This window comes from Dama dama, chromosome 20 (assembly GCF_033118175.1).
Source record: "Dama dama isolate Ldn47 chromosome 20, ASM3311817v1, whole genome shotgun sequence".
Lineage (NCBI taxonomy): Eukaryota > Metazoa > Chordata > Mammalia > Artiodactyla > Cervidae > Dama > Dama dama.
The window spans coordinates 97,925,532-97,943,770 of record NC_083700.1 but is presented as its reverse complement, the minus strand read 5'-3'; the positions used below and the strand labels follow the sequence as shown (position 1 = coordinate 97,943,770).

At 39.0% G+C, this 18,239-nt stretch overlaps 1 protein-coding gene across 2 annotated transcripts in view; it reads right to left on the bottom strand.

Annotated features, from left to right (window-relative positions):
- The window catches only part of EIF2B3 (eukaryotic translation initiation factor 2B subunit gamma), a 107,121-nt gene extending 93,728 nt beyond the window's left edge, over positions 1–13,393 (bottom strand). For both annotated transcript variants that reach the window (XM_061122071.1, XM_061122073.1), the window contains exons 1-3: positions 13,314–13,393; positions 10,314–10,470; positions 2,670–2,818 (exon numbers count right to left, since the gene is read on the bottom strand). In XM_061122071.1, the coding sequence (XP_060978054.1) occupies positions 2,670–2,818; positions 10,314–10,461 (297 nt within the window). In that variant the 5' untranslated portion in view covers positions 10,462–10,470; positions 13,314–13,393. The remainder of the gene's footprint in view (positions 1–2,669; positions 2,819–10,313; positions 10,471–13,313) is intronic.
- Between the last annotated feature and the right edge of the window lie 4,846 nt (positions 13,394–18,239).

Below are 18,239 nucleotides of genomic sequence, written 5' to 3'. Positions count from 1 at the left end.
CTAACACATAAAAACCAGCTGTATGGCTATACAAGTAATAAACAATTAGAAAATAGAATGAAAAGTACTAGTTACAATATCATCAAACTGACGAAACAAGAATAAAATTACTGAAAGATGCTCAAAACCTCTATACTGAAAATTATTAAAAAAAAAACACTACTGAGAGAAATTATAGGCAATCTAAATAAGTAGATGTCCAAGCACTGGAAGATTCAGTATTAAGATGTCAATTCTCCCCAAAATGACCAAAAGATTCACTGCAATGCCAATCAAAATCCCAGAAAGCATTTTTTCTGGCTAAAAACTGGCAAACTAATTCTAAAATTTATGTGGAAATGCAAAGGACTTAGAATAATCAAGGCAATCTTAAGGAAAAGGAACAAAGTAGGCAGATTTATAGTACCTGATTTCAAGACCAACTTTATAAAGTTAAGATAATCAAGACTTTATTAAATGTAGTAAGAAAGCAGAGACAAGACAAACAGACCAATGGAACAAAGAAGAGAGAACAGAAATAGCACACACAGCTGAAAATCAGTCAGCTGATTTTCAACTAAGGCACCAGTGCAATTTAATGGGGAAAGGAAAGTCTTTTTAACAAATGATGCAGGAACAACTGAATATTCATACAGAAAAAAGTAAACCTTTATTCCTATAACATTTTTAGATGTAAACAGAAAAAAAAAAATCTTTTTAAGCTTAGGGTAAGCTAAGATTTCTTAGGACACAAAAAACACCAACCACAGGGGACTTTGCTGGCAGTTCAGTGGCTAAGACTTCATGCTTCTACTGCAGGGGGCACAGATTCAATTCCTGTTTGGGGAACTAAAATCCAGCATGCCTCGTGGTATGGCAAAAAAAAAAAAAAAAAAGTACTAACCATGAAAGAAAAAACTGGTAATTTGGATTTCATCAACATTTAAGACTTTTGGCCATCAAAGTCACCATTAAGAATATAAAAAGGCAAGCCAGAGACTGGCAGAAAATATTCACAACACATATCTGACAAAAGACTTCTATCTATAATATACAAAGAATTTATATAATCTATAATAAAAAGGCAAACAACTGAAAAAAAAAGGCAAATGTCTTGAATAGACATTCCATGAAGATATACTAATGGTCAGTAATCACATGAAAATGTGATCAGCATCACTATTATCAGGGACATGCAAATTAAAACCACAATGAGATAGTGTTACATAACACCCACTAGAATGGTTAAAGTTAAAAAGACTGACAGTGCCAAGTGTTGATGAAGATGTGAAGCAAATGCAATTCTTATACATTGCTGACAGAAGTATAAAATGTACAACCATTTAGAAAACTATCTGGCATTTCTCAATATAGTAAATCCTACAAACTATAATGTATTTTTTTCAAACTATAATATTTTTACAAAAAGATCTGCAGAACAATGTTCATAACAGCTTTATTCATAATATCTAAAATTTTGAAACAATGCAAATGACCATCAACAGAAAAATGGGTAAATAGTTGTATTCTTATTGAATGGAATACTACTCAGCAATAAATAAAAACAAGCTAGTTATACCAGCAATAATATGAATTTGAAAAATACTATGTTAAACAAAAGAAACCAAAATAAAATTATATGATTTCATTTATATGTAGTTCATGAACAAGCAAAATTAACATATGGTGACAGAAATCAGAAATAGCAGTTGACTTTAAAGGTGGGGGATTAACTAAAATGAAGCACAAAGGAACTGTGAGAGGTGATGGAAATGTTCTAGTTGAGGTACTCAGGCTTCTCATTGTGGTGACTTCTCTTGCTGTGGAGCACGGGCTCTAGTGCGTGGGGGCTTCAGCAGCTGCGACACGTGGGCTTGGTAGTTGCGGCTCCCAGACTCTAGAGCACAGGCTCAACAGATGTGGCACCTGGGCTTAGTTACCCTGAGGCATGTGGGATCTTCCCAGATCAGCGATCAAACCTGTGTTTCCTGCATTGGAAGGCGGATTCTTTACCACTGAGCCACCAGGGAAGCCCACTCATGTTAGTTGCTTAATCAAAGGAGACTAAACTTTCAAATAATATCACGTGAGGGAGCTGAAATTTTTGAAAGTTTCTTCTTATTTCTTTCCACTCAATCTCTCATCTGCAGAGTCAGCTGGTAGACTGATTTCTATTACTATACATGAAAATGAAAGTGAAAGTCGCTCAGTCATGTCCAACTCTTTGCCACTCCATGGACTATACAGTCTGTGGAATTTCCAGACCAGAATACTGGAGTGGGTAGCCTTTCCCTTCTCCAGGGGATCTTCCCAACCCAAGGATCAAACCCAGGTCTCCCACATTGCAGGCGGATTCTTTACCAGCTGAGCCACCAGGGAAGCCCCTACTATACATAAGTTTTGTTTATTCATGAACTTTATATAAATGGAATCTTTTGAAGTACATTAGAAACGTACCTTTTTTATAAAGATGTATTATGACTGAAAAATACTGGCAACTAGTGACTGTGACAACTGAGTGTCTAAATCTTTACTAGTAATCAAACTAAACAGCAGATGAAACATGGGCAGCAAAGTATGGGGTACTAGAATATATTTTTTAAAACACATTATAAACTGCATTGCATTGGGAAAATATAAGATGATATTTATTTTCAACAAATAAAAAAAATCAATAAACAGCTTTTCACCTTAAGTTTCTGATATATGTGGCGCAGAGAATCTGCAGTTCCCATGTCAGCTTCATCGGGAATACACACAATATCTAGCTTCATTTTCATCTTGTTGAAGTCTGCACACAAAGCCTTTTGGACATCCTTGGTTGTAATGACAATGACTTCTATAGCATAAAAAAAAGGAAGGAAAAGTGCAAAAACTCTCATTCATTTAGACAATGGTTACACTACTTCAGTTAGATTTGGTCTGTTTCTAGATTTAGTAAAGACAGCTAATATTATTGAGAATTTGCAACACACTTTACATGCATCTTCTCAATTAATTCTTACAACAAATTATTAAAAATTTGTAAAAACTCCTCAATTTTACAAATGAGGAAACTTGGACTAAAAGATATGAAGTGACTTTGTTCAGGGTACATAAAACCAGTAAGCAAGAGATCTAAGATAAAACATGTTAATATATTACACACCACTTCTTCCTGACATAAAGAATGCAAAAGAGCACTTATTAAACCATATACCAATGAGATTATATTTTATTCTATTCTATTCTAGTTTTAATTTTTGGTCGCACCAAGCTGCATGTGGGATCTTAGTTCCCCTGACCAGGGATTGAACCTGTGCCCCCTGCATTGGAGGCATGGAGTCTTAACTACTGGACCACCAGGGAAATCCTGAGATCACATTTTAAAACTTCATTCATTACAAAGAAAGAGCTATCACCACTTCCCATCAGATGGCTATTAGTGTTTCACTGATGATCATAATGAATCCCGTAACAGACAATTTCCATGTAATCGATGCCTTCACCTTATCCATATAGCCATCAGTTAACAAAAACTTGGGGTTCTGTCATGGATCTTTGGCAGGGTAATGTAAGCCACTGCAATATAACATGTGTTGCAGATATCTGAAGATTAGATTTTAGCATCTCTAAAGTGTAACAATTTCTATATGTGTTTCTTGATAGTGCTCAATTATCTCTCCCTTTCACTATAATCATTCTTTTTTCACTTTCTTTTCTTTCTTCCGTTCTTTCTTTTTCATATCATTTAACTTTCCTTCCTTCCTTCTTCCTTTTCCCACTTAGCTTTCTTTCAGTCATTAACTCACTCATTCAACCAACAAATACAATTGTATTTAATACCTAAAGGCCAAACAGGCACTGAGAATTCAGAAATGAACTAAACATGGCTCCTATTCTTAAGAAACATAACATGAACTTTTAGACATGAAAATGGTTAAGGAAGGCTTCATGGAAAGGATGGCTTTTGAGGCAGGCCATGATGAACTCAAGTCCAGTGTAGTATATACCATATACAAAATGCTGATGTTACAGAGATGAATTAGACACAGTACCTGCTCTCAGGAGGATTAGTCTAACATGCCACTAACTACAGCATAAAGCAGACCTTAAAAGGTACTAGGATAGAAAAACGAAGTTTGATAAAAACACAGAGGACAGGGTGACTGACACTGTTTGGGATTTCAAGAAGGTGACATTTCCATAGGGTGGAGAGATTTTAAGTCGAGTGAAGGGAGTGAACTATAAACATAGGTCAGTCAGTCTCATAATTGGACCAGTCAGTTCAGTTCAGGCACTCAGTCATGTCTGACTTTTTGACTCCATGGACTGCAGCACACCAGGCTTCCCTGTCCATCACCATCTCATGGAGCCTGGTCAAACTCATGTCCATCGAGTCGGTGATGCCATCCAGCCATCTCATCCTCTGTCGTCCCCTTCTCCTCCTGCCTTCAATCTTCCTCAGCATGAGGGTCTTTTCCAATGAGTCAGTTCTTCACATCAGGAGGCCAAAGTGTTGGAGCTTCAGCTTCAGCATCAGTCCTTCCAATGAATATTCAGGACTGATTTCCTTTAGGATTGACTGGTTTGATCTCCTTGCAGTCCAAGGGACTCTCAAGAGTCTTCACCAACACCACAGTTCAAAAGCATCAATTCTTCTGCACTCAGCCTTCTTTACGGTCCAACTCTCACATCCATACATGACTACTGGGAAAACCATACCTTTGACCAGACGGCCTCTGTCAGTAAAGTAATGTCTCTGCTTTTTAATATGCTGTCTAGGTTTGTCACAGCTTTTCTTCCAAGGAGCAACAGTCTTTGAATTTCATGGCTGCAGTCACTATCTACAGTGATTTTGGAGCCCAAGAAAATAAAGTCTGTCACTGTTTCCATTGTTTCCCCATCTACTTGCCACGAAGTGACCAGATGCCATGATCTTCGTTTTTGAATGCTGAGTTTTAAGCCAGCTTTTTCACTCTCCTCTTTCACTTTCATTAAGAGGCTCTTTAGTTCCTCTTCACTTTCTGCCATAAGGGTGGTGCCACCCGCATATCTGAGGTTACTGTTACTTTTCCCAGCAATCTTGATTCCAGCTTGTGCTTCATCCAGCCCCGCATTTCGCATGATGTACTCTGTATAGAAGTTAAATAAGCAGGACGACAATATACAGCCTTGACATACTCCTTTCCCAATTTTGAACCAGTCCATTGTTCCACGTCCAGTTCTAACTGTTGCTTCTTGACCTGAATACAGATTTCTTGGGAGGCAGGTAAGGTGGTCTGATATTCCCATCTCTTTAAGAATTTTCCACAGTTTGTTGTGATCCATACTGTCAAAGGGTTTAGCATAGTCAATGAAGCAGAAGTAGATGTTTTTCTGGAACTCTCTTGCTTTTTCGATGATCCAGTGGATGTCGGCAATTTGATCTCTGGTGCCTCTGCCTTTTCTAAATCCAGTTTGAACATCTGGAAGTTCACGGTTCATGTACTGTTGAAGGCTAGCTTGGAGAATTTTGAGCATTACCTTGCTAGCATGTGAAATGAGTGCAACTGTGTGGTAGTTCAAGCATTCTTTGGCATTGCCTTTCTTTGGGATTGGAATGAAAACTGATCTTTTCCAGTCCTGTGGCTACTGCTGAGTTTTTCAAATTTGCTGGCATATTGAGTGCAGCACTTTCACAACATCATCTTTTAGGATTTGAAATAGCTCACCCGGAATTCCATCATCTCCACTACCTTTGTTTGTCGTGATGTTTCCTAAGGCCCACTTGACTTCACACTCTAGGATGTTTGTCTCTAGGTGACTGATTACACCATTATGGTTATCTGGGTCATTAAGATCTTTTTTTGTATAGTTCTGTGTATTCTTGCCACCTCTTCTTAATATCTTCTGCTTCTGTTAGGTCCATACCATTTCTGTCCTTAATTGTGCCCATCTTTGCATGAAATGTTCCCTTGGTATCTCTTCATTTTCTTGAAGAGATCTCTAGTCTTTCCCATTCTATTCTTTTCCTCTATTTATTTGCATTGATCACTTAGGAAGGCTTTCTTATCTCTCCTTGCTATTCATTATGGAGAGACTAAGGCTAAGCAGGGCTATGAACTTCCTAAAATAATGAACAATGTGAACAGAATGAACAAAGAGTTTATAGATCAACTCCAGAATATCATGTTTAGGAGTCATTCTCCAAATTCTGAGTTAGCCTCATTCAGAAGGACTTTTCTATATAATAGGCATTTAATATACCTCAAAAGACTATCCCCAAATATAACTAAAGATATATAGCAAGAGGGGAAAAAAAGTGATAGATAACAAAGCCATAAGAACTTATTAAAGGAAAGTAGTATATTTAAAAGTGTATTAAGATATGTCATTCACCTGTGATATTGAGCTCTAAAAATAAAATCTTTTCTAAAACACATCTCAATGTCAGTATCATACAGACCACTGTAAAGAACTGTTCATGGGTCTGTCTCAAGAAAGTATGACTGGAATAAACACTGGATCATAAACCTAGGGCCCAGGATCTGCACCAACTCCACCTGGTATTCTAATCTGCTATATCTAACTAAAGGACACCTCAAACTCATTGTGGCCAAAGCCAAACTCACTGTCTTCGCTCACACCTGTTCTTACATTTCCTCTCCTATTACTGACATCACCATCCACTTAGTTACTTACCTAAGTAGAAAGTAGAGGGAACTCGTCCCTTTCTTTCTACTATCCCTCCCCATGAATCAACAACTTTCCCAAATCGTCCTTCTTCTCCATCCTTAGCGCTAATGCCTTAGTTCAGGCCCTCTTTGTTGTTAGCATGGACTTTTGTATCAATCTCTTAACTCATCTCCTTGCTTACAGTCTTGACCCCCTCACACTAATTCTTCATACAGCTCTCAAAGCAATTTTTTAAAAAATCTGTATTTCAAATTTATTACCATAAAGTTGTTCACATTTGCTTATTATCTTTGTTTGTTTGCTTGTTTTGGCTGCGCTGCATGGCTACAGGATCTCAATTCCCCACCAGGGACTGAACCTGGGCCACGGCAGTGAAAGTGCAGAATCATAACCACTAGGCCACCAAGGAACTCTCTTGCTTATTAACTTTTAATGTCTGTAGGATTTGTGGTGATGTTCCCTCTTTCATTCCCGTTATTAGTAATTTGTATCTTCTCCCCTTTTTTTGATCAGTCTAACTAAAGATTTAACAATCCTATTGATTTTTTTTAAAAGAATCATCTCTTGGTTTTACTAATTTTCTCTAATGCTTTTGGGTTCTATTTCACTTCTACTCTTATCATTTTTATCTCCTTTCTACTTATTTGAGTTTCATTTGCTTCTCTTTTTCCAGTTTGTCAAAGTAGAAACTTAGATGATAATTTGAGACATTTCTTTTCTAATAGAGAACTTAATGTTATAAAATTTTCTCTAAACATTGTATTTTAGCTACATCCCTCAAACTTGAAAACATTGAATTTTCATTTTCAGTAAGTTAAAAACATTTTCGAATTCCCCTTGTGGTCAGATGGCCAAAAAGCCCAAGAAAAGATGCTCAACATCACTAATTATTAGAGAAATGCAAATGAAAACTACAATGAGCTATCACCTTGCACTGGTCAGAATGGTCATCACCCAAAAAAATCTAAAAACAATAAATGCTAGAGAGCGTGTGGAGGAAAGCGAACCCTCCTACACTGTTGGTGGGAATGTAAACTGGTACAGCCACCATGGAGAACAGTATGGAGTTTCCTTAAAAAACTCAAAATTGAAACTACCATATGACCCAGCAATCCCACTCCTAGGCATATACCCAGAGAAAACCACAATTTAAAAAGATATCTAAAAAAAAAAAAAATACATGCACCCTGATGTTCACTGCAGCAATATTTACAACAGCCAGGACAGGGAAGCAACCTAAATGTCCATCAACAGAGAAATGGATAAAGAAGATGTCGTATATATACTTGGTGGAATATTACTCACTCATAAAAAAGAACAAAATAATGCCATCTATAGCAACATGGATGGACCTAGAGACTGTCATACTGAGTCATGTAAGTCAGACACAGAAAGATAAACATCATATGATATTGCTTATATGTGGAATCTAAAAAAAAAGGGTCCAAATGAAGTTTGTATAGAAGCAGAGCCACAAATGTAGAAAACAAACTTATGGCTACCAGGGAACAAGGGGGAGAAGGGATAAATTGGGAGTTTGGGATTGACGTACAAACACTACTATATAAAATAGGTAACTAATAAGAACCTACTGTATAGCACAGGGAACTCTACTCAATACTCTGTAATGGCCTATATGGGAGAAGAGTCTAAAGAAAGAGTCGATACAGGTGTATGTATAACTGATTCATTTTCCTGTACACCTGAAACTAATACAATACTGTAAATCAACTATACTCTAATAAAACTGTTTTTTAAATTTCCTTTGTGGTTTCTTTGGGTTATGTACAAATATGTGGTTTGATTTCCAAATACTTAGGGATTCTCTTGATACCTCTATGTTATTGACTTCTAATGTAACTCTACTGTGGTTAGAGAATATATTTTGTATTATTTTAATCTTCAAAGATTTATTGAGACCTGTTTTATTTAAAAAAATACAGTCTATCTTGGTAAAAGTTCTTAGCATTTGAAAAGAATTGTGCATTCTGCTTTACTAGGTGGCATGTTCTATAAATGTCAATTAGGTAAAATTGTAAAAAATCCTAAGGAATCCACAAAAGGCTGCCAGAATTAATAATAAGTGTATTTAGCAAAGTTGTAGGATACAGGGCAGCATAAAAAAGCTATGTTTTCATGTACCAGCAACAAATTTTCTGGAAATTGGAATAACTACCATTTATGATAACACAAAAATATCAACTACCTACAAATAAATATAATAAAATATGTGTAAGTCCTATACACTGAAAACTATAAAGTAGTTGTGTAAGTTGAGAGAAATTACAAAAGGCCTAAATAAAAGGAGAGATATACCATGCTCCTCAATCAGAAGACTCAATACTGTTAAGATGTGAATTCTCTTCCTACTGATCTATGGATTCAATTCAGTCTTAATCAAAATTCTAGCAACTATTTTTGTAGAAATTCATAAGCTGATTCTGAAATTTATATAAAGATACAAAGGACTTAGAGTAGCAAAAACATGAATTTAACCATATTAAACTTCAGTTTAGTAAGCCTTTCAGGACTTCCTTGTGCTTCCACTGCAGAGGGCATGGGTTTGATCCCTGATTAGGGAACTAGGATCCCACATGCGTTGTGGCACAGCCAAAAAAATAGGCTCTTCATTGATTTCTCACTGCTTTCAAGGAAAAAAAAAAAATCTAAATTCCTCAACATGGAATACAAGGCCCTTCATAGTATAATGCCTGTTATTCCTCTCATTACATTTATTCCCTCTTACACTCGATGTTGCTGTTGTTGTTTAGTCACTAAGTCATGTCCGACTCTTTGTCAACCCCACGGTCTAGAGCCCACCAGGCTCCTCTGTCCATGGGATTTCCCAGGCAAGAATACTGGAATAGGTTGCCATTTCCTTCTCCAGGGGATCTTCCAGACCAAGGGATCAAACCTGCATCTCCTGCATTGCCAAGCGGATTCTTTACCACTGAGCCACCAGGGAATACACACTGATATTACAGCCACATAAAATGAAAAGTAGTTATTAAAAAAAAAGAAAAGTAGTTGCGAGAATATGTGCTGATCATGACTTTCTCTCTGCAAAATTTACTACTTCTGTATGGAATACTTCCTCCACACTGGTCAGAATGTCAACCTATTTTTCAAGAGTCAATTCGAGGGTCAGCTACTCTGTAAAGTCTTCTCTGAATCTCAGGTTCAAACAGTAACTTCCTTATATTAATAACAAGCACTTATAATGTGCCTCTGTTATAACATTTATCACATTACACAATGATAATCTGTTTACATGTGTATCTCTCCACTAGACTTTAAGGTTCTAGAAATCAGGGCCTGAGTTAACCTTCTCAATTCCGTACTCCAGTGTTTAATATACTACCTGGCACATACAGGTTCTCAGTAAATATATTATAAGGCATGTGGTCATTCTCATATTACGTTCTGATATCCTTCCAGGGTTATCTTGGATCACTGTGGAGACCAGCTCTAAAAAAGAAACACTTAGCACTATCTTCTCAACCTTTTTCACACAGCAACAGAGCACTCCAAAGTTTCTAATTTAAAGAGGCCAGTCTCCAGCCAACGCTGAGTCCTAGTCTTTTTTCATTCACTCCTCTCACCCTCATAAAGCTGACAAATTACTGGGATGAAGAACCCTAAAAGTTTTGTGAGTATATCTCATTGCCATAACTCACCTTCAAACCCAACACGCTCAAGCAGGTTCAGTGGGTACCACACTAAAGGTCTGTTGCCCACTGGAAGCAGAGGTTTGGGAATACTGGAAGTCAGGTCTGTCATTCGCGATCCCCCTCCAACTGCCATCACAACTGCTTGAAATTCCATTTTTAAAAACTGTAATCACAGAGAAAACCAAGAGAAAAATGTAATAAAATCAATGCACACACAGTATTCACCTTATTTTTATTTAGGTTATTGATATTCACTTATGACAAACATGTCATTTCCAACTCCAATAACCAGAATAAGAAAGACTCCTTAGCCACAGTATAAACATCACATTTATCCTATTCTCTTACTGATACATACTCTCATTTCCAGCCTGGGGTTATGGGCTAGAGGGGGGAAATGAATAAAACAAAAATCTGGCTCTTGCTCTTGAGTTGTTGACAAATAAGTGAAGACAAATGCAGTAAATTACAATACAATATCTTTAATGCCATGACAGGGATATATCTAAGGTGCAGTAAGCATATATAGTGACAGTAACACCTAAGTCTTCCTAGAAAAGACAGGGAAGGTTTTATAGGAAAGTAATGCTTGAGCTGACTCTTAAAGGAGTAAGAATTTACCAAGTTGGCTTCTGATATGTGAGTTTGTATTCCCTGAAAAAAAATTTTAAACTTCTGACTAGAATTAACACCACAAATACAAGCACATTAGATCTCTGAAGAGTATGAAATGACTTAAGATGTTTCTATTAATTTAGCCATGGGCTCCCATTTTTTCATTACCCGCAACTTGAAATATAACACTATAAACCCAAATGTAGGCTTGTATCTTAACCTAGGTTTGCAGAGCCCAATTACAGAATAAACCAAGTTAATTTCTTTTTTTCAGATTCAAGGTGATAAATGAAACTGTTTGACATTCAAAAAAATCTCTTTACAGCTGCTACCACAGAAGACAGGCACATTAAAAGCTCACAAATCCTTATTGATTTAAAATAAAAGTACTCTTTTACTTACAACAATTGATGTAACCTTTTAAAAATAAAGTGAAATTCAATGCTCTGGAAACAAAAATGTATTTAACACCAAACTGGTAAATAATGTTGCTCCTTTATCATAATTTTGATCAGTCCTAGGCTCCTCACATCAGTATCTAAACTGCAACACACACACACCCCATACACCCAAGCACAAAGTAAAGGCTCTTACACAATGTCCACAACGTAAAGATATGGTACTTTCAATTCCAGCAGGCACTGCCTCAGATTGGAATTTAACTTCAATCTGGCATTATATAAATCTCATAACATCTGATGTTATTATGAAAAGTATTAACACTGGATCCTTAAGAGTTAAAAGACCTGAGTTTGAGTTCTGGTTGTCACTTACAGGTGAGGTAACCAGGGGCCTGACATTTAAAACTCAGCGTCCTCAGTTTCTAGAAAAGAGCCTGGTGGTTAAGTTCACAGGCCCTTTAACCAGACTGCCTGGATTTTAATTCTAGCTCTACCATGAATTAGCTGTATGATCCAGGGCAAGCTACACACCTTTCCCAAGCCTCCATTTTCTTAATTTTCTAAGGTGAAGATAATTAGTTTCTACTTCAGAGTTGTTATAAATATTAAACAAGTTAACCCATGTAAAGCACACAAAACAATGACACACAAAACAAAAGCATTATATAAGTTTTTGATAATAGACAGGTCATGGAAACTCTCTGTGCCAGCTGAACCATGCTGTTGCATAATTCTGGTCCCTGTATCCCTATTCTTGCTTCCTTAGTTGCCTTTCTCCTGTGTCCAGTATGTAACCACCAATTAAACATTAAAGACTCAGTTGAAGAATCACCTTGTGTATAAAGACATTCGTATCCCTTCCCACCCTCCCAGAGAAGTAACTCTTTTCTCCTTAAAGGCTTCCATTCTACTATGCACAGATCATCTCTACCTTTCAGGCTTCACTGCCCATTTATTTTAATTTTTATTATTTCTTGGCTGCCCCAAGTGTGGCATGTGGGATCTTACTCCCCAACCCCCCCACCCCCGCCCCCCGCGGGATGGAACCCACTGCCCCTGCGTTGGAAGTGTGGAGTCTCAACCACTGTACTGCCAGGGAAGTCCATCTGCCTGTTTATTTAAATGCCTGTTTCCTGGGAGTTCCTTGACTGTCATCGCTGTATCCCCAGTACCTGACATAATTCCTGTCAGACGCCAGGCACTCAGTCAGCAGTTGTGGAATGAGTATCTGTGAACCTCACAACAACCCAGAGTAAGCGTCAAGCTCAAACATGTGCAGAAGGGACATCAGAACCCAAGTCACTAGGATCTGAGGTTCCTGCTCTCAGTGAGGCTCTGGGTGATAATCATGAACATAACTGATACCAGGCAGCCTGACAAATGTCTCAATGTCACTGCCGCGACGCTGAGTGATGGGAATCGAGGCAAAAACTCGCTAGCCACTCAGGCTTTAGAGAGGGTGTTCATGGCATCTTCAACCTGCCTCCGATATAGCCCTCCCTGCCTTCTCCCTTTGTAAACCGATAAAAACCCCGAATCACAACTGATCTCTCAGCCAGACTTGATTGTACTGCTCTTTGCATTTGTATCTTGCACCTAAAATAACCAAAAACAGAAAAAAAGAACGAAGGACTTTTAAATGGAAAGGATCAGGCACTGTGCTCAGGGCGTCTGGTGCTCACTCGCTGTGACTTCCAGCAGATCCTCCCCTCCCTGAAACTCAATTTCCTCAACTTTTGCACAAGGTGGCTGGCTCGGATGCTCTCCGAGCTTCCTTTTAGTTCGGCCACTTGGCTCCGCGGCCAGGTCCGGGAGGCACTCGAGCTGGCGACTCGGGCTCTGCACCCCTGCAACCCCCTCGGGCCCTCCTCTGCCAGGCTTGAGGAGCCCGCCTCCCTCCGGTGAAGTGAGGCTCGGCGGCCTCCACCTCGCGGCTCCCCCCGCCAGCCCGCTCGTGCGCGGCCTGGCAGCGCAGAAGCCGCAGCTTTACCTCAAGTCCCCGCGCGCCGCCACGGTTCCCAGCGCTCCCCGCGCTCCCCACGCCGCCGCCGACTGACAGCCAAAAGGCGCAGGCGCACGATGGCCGGGCAGATCGATGGGACGCGCTGGGCAGGCCCGCAGAGAAGAAAACGAGCACCGAGTAATAGATGACGGCAGAGACGGGCGCGGCGGGGAGGAGGGGAGGCGTAGGGGAGGCGGGGTCACCGGAGCCTTTTCATTCATTCACAAATTACAAACTCCCACAGAGCGTCCCTCACGCTGCAGGGGAACTAGTCACAGTCTCTTCCTTCAGGCAGTTCTCCTTCTAGGACCTGGTGCCAACTACCACTCTGCGGAAGGACAGCTCATTGGGAGCTGCGGTTGAGGGCTGACCAGTGATTTCACCAAGGATTGCCAAGGTTTTCTGTGTCCAGTGAGGTCTAATGTGGCCACTCAACGTTGGCTTTCTGAACCGGATTATTATGGTATGGAAAACATCCACCTTTAAGCCATCAAAAGTTGGTCGGGAGTGTGGGATTCGGGAAGATCTCACTGTAATTGTGGGGGAAATCCCCTGGAGGAGGGCATAGCAACCCACTCCAGTATCCTTGTCTGGAAAATCCCATGGACAGAGGAGCCTGGCGGTCTACAGTGCATAAGGTTGCGCAGAGTCAGACACGACTGAAGCGACTTAGCACGCACTGTGATGGTGATACTGAACAGTGGCTTGGAGAGAGTGAGTCAAATGAGTATCTTGGGTAAGAGCCTTCCAAGAAGACTAGCCAGCATGTGCAAAGGCCTTGGAGAGAGAAGGCAACTTCAGAGAACAACAAAGAAGCCAATAGAGCTGAAGAAAAGTGAGCTGGGGGAGAGTGGATGACGGCAGAGGAGGCCAGAGAGGCAATGGGGGAGAAGGTGGAGAATTCAGATCCTGTGGGTCTTGTAGGCATTGTGAGGACCTTGACTTATGCAGAGGAGCAGCGATATAACAGGCTTTTAAAGGATCACTGTGGTTGCTGTGTTGATAATAGAATCTCTGCTTCCAGAGACCAGTTAAGAAGCTGCAACTGGAAAAAAAAAAAAAAGAAGAAGAAGAAGCTGCAACTGGATGAGAGAACCCAAACAGCTGAGTCTAGACTCCAACAGTTGTGAGATAACAATAAAATAATTCTTTTTTGTTTGTTTTAAGCAGTACATTTTTAAGGCAGATTGTTAAGCTGCATTATCTGTTTTTGGGCAGGGGTTGTGTGGTTTCTGGTTTTTTGGCCACGCTGCAGGGCTCAAGCGATCTTAGTTCCTCAACCAGGAATTGAACTTGGCAGTGAAAGAATGGAGTCCTAACCACTGGACCACCAGGGGATTCTGTAAACTACATTGAATAACAGAACAATGGTCGTTCTCTCTTTTGGAAGCTTCCTCTTTTTCTATCCATCTCTTTTTAATATTTCTTTAATTTAAAAAAATGTATTTGTTTTATTTTTGGCTGCATTGGATCTCCTTTGCTGTGCAAGGGCTTTCTCTGGTTGGGTGAGTGGGGCTACTCGTCCTTGTGGTGCACAGGCTTCTCGATGCAGTGGCTTCTCCTGTTGCAGAGCACAGGCTCTGGGGCATGAAGGCTTTAGCAGTTGCGGCACACAGGCTTAGTTGCTCAGTGCCACATGGAATCTTCCCCAGCCAGGGATCAAACCCATGTTCCCTGCATTGGCAGGCGGATTCTTAACCACTGGACCACGGGGGAAGTCCTCTATCCATCTGTTAAAACTTTAGTTACCTTAGCTCCCTGCCAGTTAGGAAGCAGAGTCTAACTTCTGCAATAAAAAGAAAGGAATTTGACTTCATTCAACAATATTTATCGCATGCCTAATGTGTGCCAACCAGTGTCTGAGATCCTAGATAGTGGGACTATAACAATCAACGAGAAAGACAGGACTTATAATTTTTGCCCGACTTTCAACCAGAAGAGTAGGAGCTCAGCCTAGAATGTACTAAAAAAAAAAAAAAAAAAAAACAGTCCTGCAGCCACATCCATAAAACTAGCCTATCTGTGCCCTGTCTCTCTTTCACTTTAGAGTGCTGGTGATGAGTTACTGGAAAATTATTTAGCTCTAGACACTGAGCTGGTAAGGGAGCCATGGAGTGATTGTTTTGGCCACAGGAGACCTAAAACTTGATTACGATTTCCTTCTGCAGCAGGATCCTTTCTCTCTTTGATATTAACTCAAGCAAGCAGAAGCCTTGGGAATTACAGCATGGTTTTGAGGTCAGAACTAGTTATGAAGTAAGAAAAGCATTCAACCTCATATCTGGCATCCATTTTAAATGATCATGTTTAAATTAGCAAATGTTTTCAGGGAACTGGAGGACTTTCTCCTCTAGTTGAAGAAAGTAGTTGAAGGATGACTTCAATTTAAACTCACTTTAAATTATTTCCTTGGGGCAGCATGTTTTGGTCTCTGGACTCTTAACAGTCTTAAAAATTATCAGAAGCTTCAAAGAGCTTTTGTTTGTATAGGTTGAATCTGTTGATACCAACCATATTAAAAATTCAAACTGAGAAATTTTTAAAATATTAATTCATAAAAAATAGAAACAAAACCATTACATGGTAACAGTAACACTTTATTGAAAACAACTATGTTTTCAAAAGAAAAAAATTTAGTGAGAAGAATGCAATGGTTTCACCTTTCTTTTGCAAATCTCATTAATGTCTGGCTTAATAGAGAACAGCTGAATTTTCCCATGCGTTGTGATATATGGTTTGGGGTGATGAAAACCTGACCTCACACAGATACATAGTCAGAAAAAAGAAAGAGATTTTAATAGTCTTTGTCAAATACTTGTGAATATTCTTCAGTACTACACACTAAACTCAAGAAATGGTAGTTTGTTAACGATTAGTCGTGATATAGAATCATTTGTATCAATGAACATTTTGTACTCTGTTATTATACTTGTATTTTGAATAGGCATTTTACCCATGCATGATTTTGCAACTTGATGCATTGCTCATTTGTGAAATATTGATTCACTAAATTATGCAGATCTTCCTAATGTTGACTCATTGTACAATATTTTTTAAATCACACTTGTTAATATCACCACTAATCATTAGAAAAGTCCTTAATGGAGACTTTTGTGGCGGTACAGTGGATAAGAATCTGCCTCCTAGTGCAGGGGGCAGGGGTTTGATCCCTGGTCCAGGAAGCTTCCACATGCCATGGAGCAACTAGGCCCAAGCTACTGAAGCCTGTGCCTTTAGAGCCTGTGCTCTGCAACAAGAGAAGCCACCACAATGAGAAGCCTGTGTACCACAGTGAAGAATAGCCCTCGGTCTCTGCAACCAGAGAAAGCCTGTGTGCAGCAATGAAGACCCAGAACAGCCAATAAATAAATAGACAGACAGATAAAGTCCTTAAGAATGCTGGCAAGCTTGGGACAAGTTTCCCAAACTTCTTATTTTCTCTTAAAAGCTCAGATATCATCGTCGTTAGTGGTTTTCCTTGAAATGACAGGCTTACTTCACTCATCTTGATAAATTCTGTCCCTGGCTGATTCATGTCAATGTATGGCAAAAACCACTACAATATTGTAAAGCAATTAGCCTCCAACTAATAAAAATAAATGAAAAAATAAATAAATTCTGTCCAGTTTGTCAGTTGTTCTTTCAAGAAAATACAGTGTTTTGTGAAAAAAGGAGTAGTTCACAAATGAAACAATGGTACAAGTTTTCTGGAAACAGTCATCATACTTATTTTGTATGCACAAAAGTGTTACACATGTACTTCCCATTTCATCACATAGAATATTAAAAACATGTGTGCTCAAGGACAAAGATTTAATAAAATTATTATTATTATAAGATTTAATAAAATTATTATTATTATTATTTTAAGTTGAGTAACCATTAGGTTTAATCACTTCTCAGAACCTTCAGTATGTTAAACACATTTTGGAGTTCCAACTGGGGGTGTGTGGAATAAAACATTTGTCGAGCATTTTGGTAACATAATAAAATTATTTTATTGCCTCATCAAAGACATTCTTGAGTGGAACTTACTTTGTTTTATTATTTTTAAATTTTTTTATGATAAGCCTGTGGCAGTGAAGAATACATTGACTATTAATACAGTCTGGCATCACTGCTTTGATTGAGGCTAAAGCACCAGCAGTTTTATCCAGCATTGCTTTTGCATGATCAGTGCAAATATCAATACAGTGAAAGAGGCAGTGTTTCAGTATTATTATGAAAGTAATGTTAACTCGATAGACCCCCTAAAAGGTTTCCTGGGGAATTGCTGAGGTCCATGGAGCATATTTTAAGAACTGCTGCCTTGTGGACTTCTTGCTGGCCCCCACTGCTTCTAGTTCTTACATTATGGCACTCACCACGAAGGACTGTCATTCTCCTTTTTCATGTTTTCTGTATCACACTGGGAACCCCCTGAGGACAAAGACTGTATCTTATTTGCTAAAAAGACTTTATATCTGCAGAGAGAGGTATCTGCAGATCTTAGACAGAATCTGGGACATGCTAAGTAAATAATAATTGGGCGAATTAGAAATTTCTCATAAATTTTCCCTTGTCATCCCATTTGGTAGTAGGAAAACTGGGCTGAGGGCCTGGATCACTGACAACACTTCTTCTAAACATTTCTTTTCACTAAGTTAATCTCCATTATTAGCCCTCATGCCTAGCCTCACTGTTATTATTTACTTTTAATTATTAATCACGTGGTAAGTATTTAATAAATGATTACTGAACACAAGCTATTCCCTATAATGTTTCTTTCTTTCCTGTTCACATTGCTTCCCCAAAGGACGTTTATGTATGTGTGTCTGTATGTGGTAGGGAAATAATTTAAGAAGGTCAAGCTCTAAGTTCTCTTTGAACTGTGGGAGACAAAAGAAACTTTTCAAAAGTTGGGCCTTGGCTCAG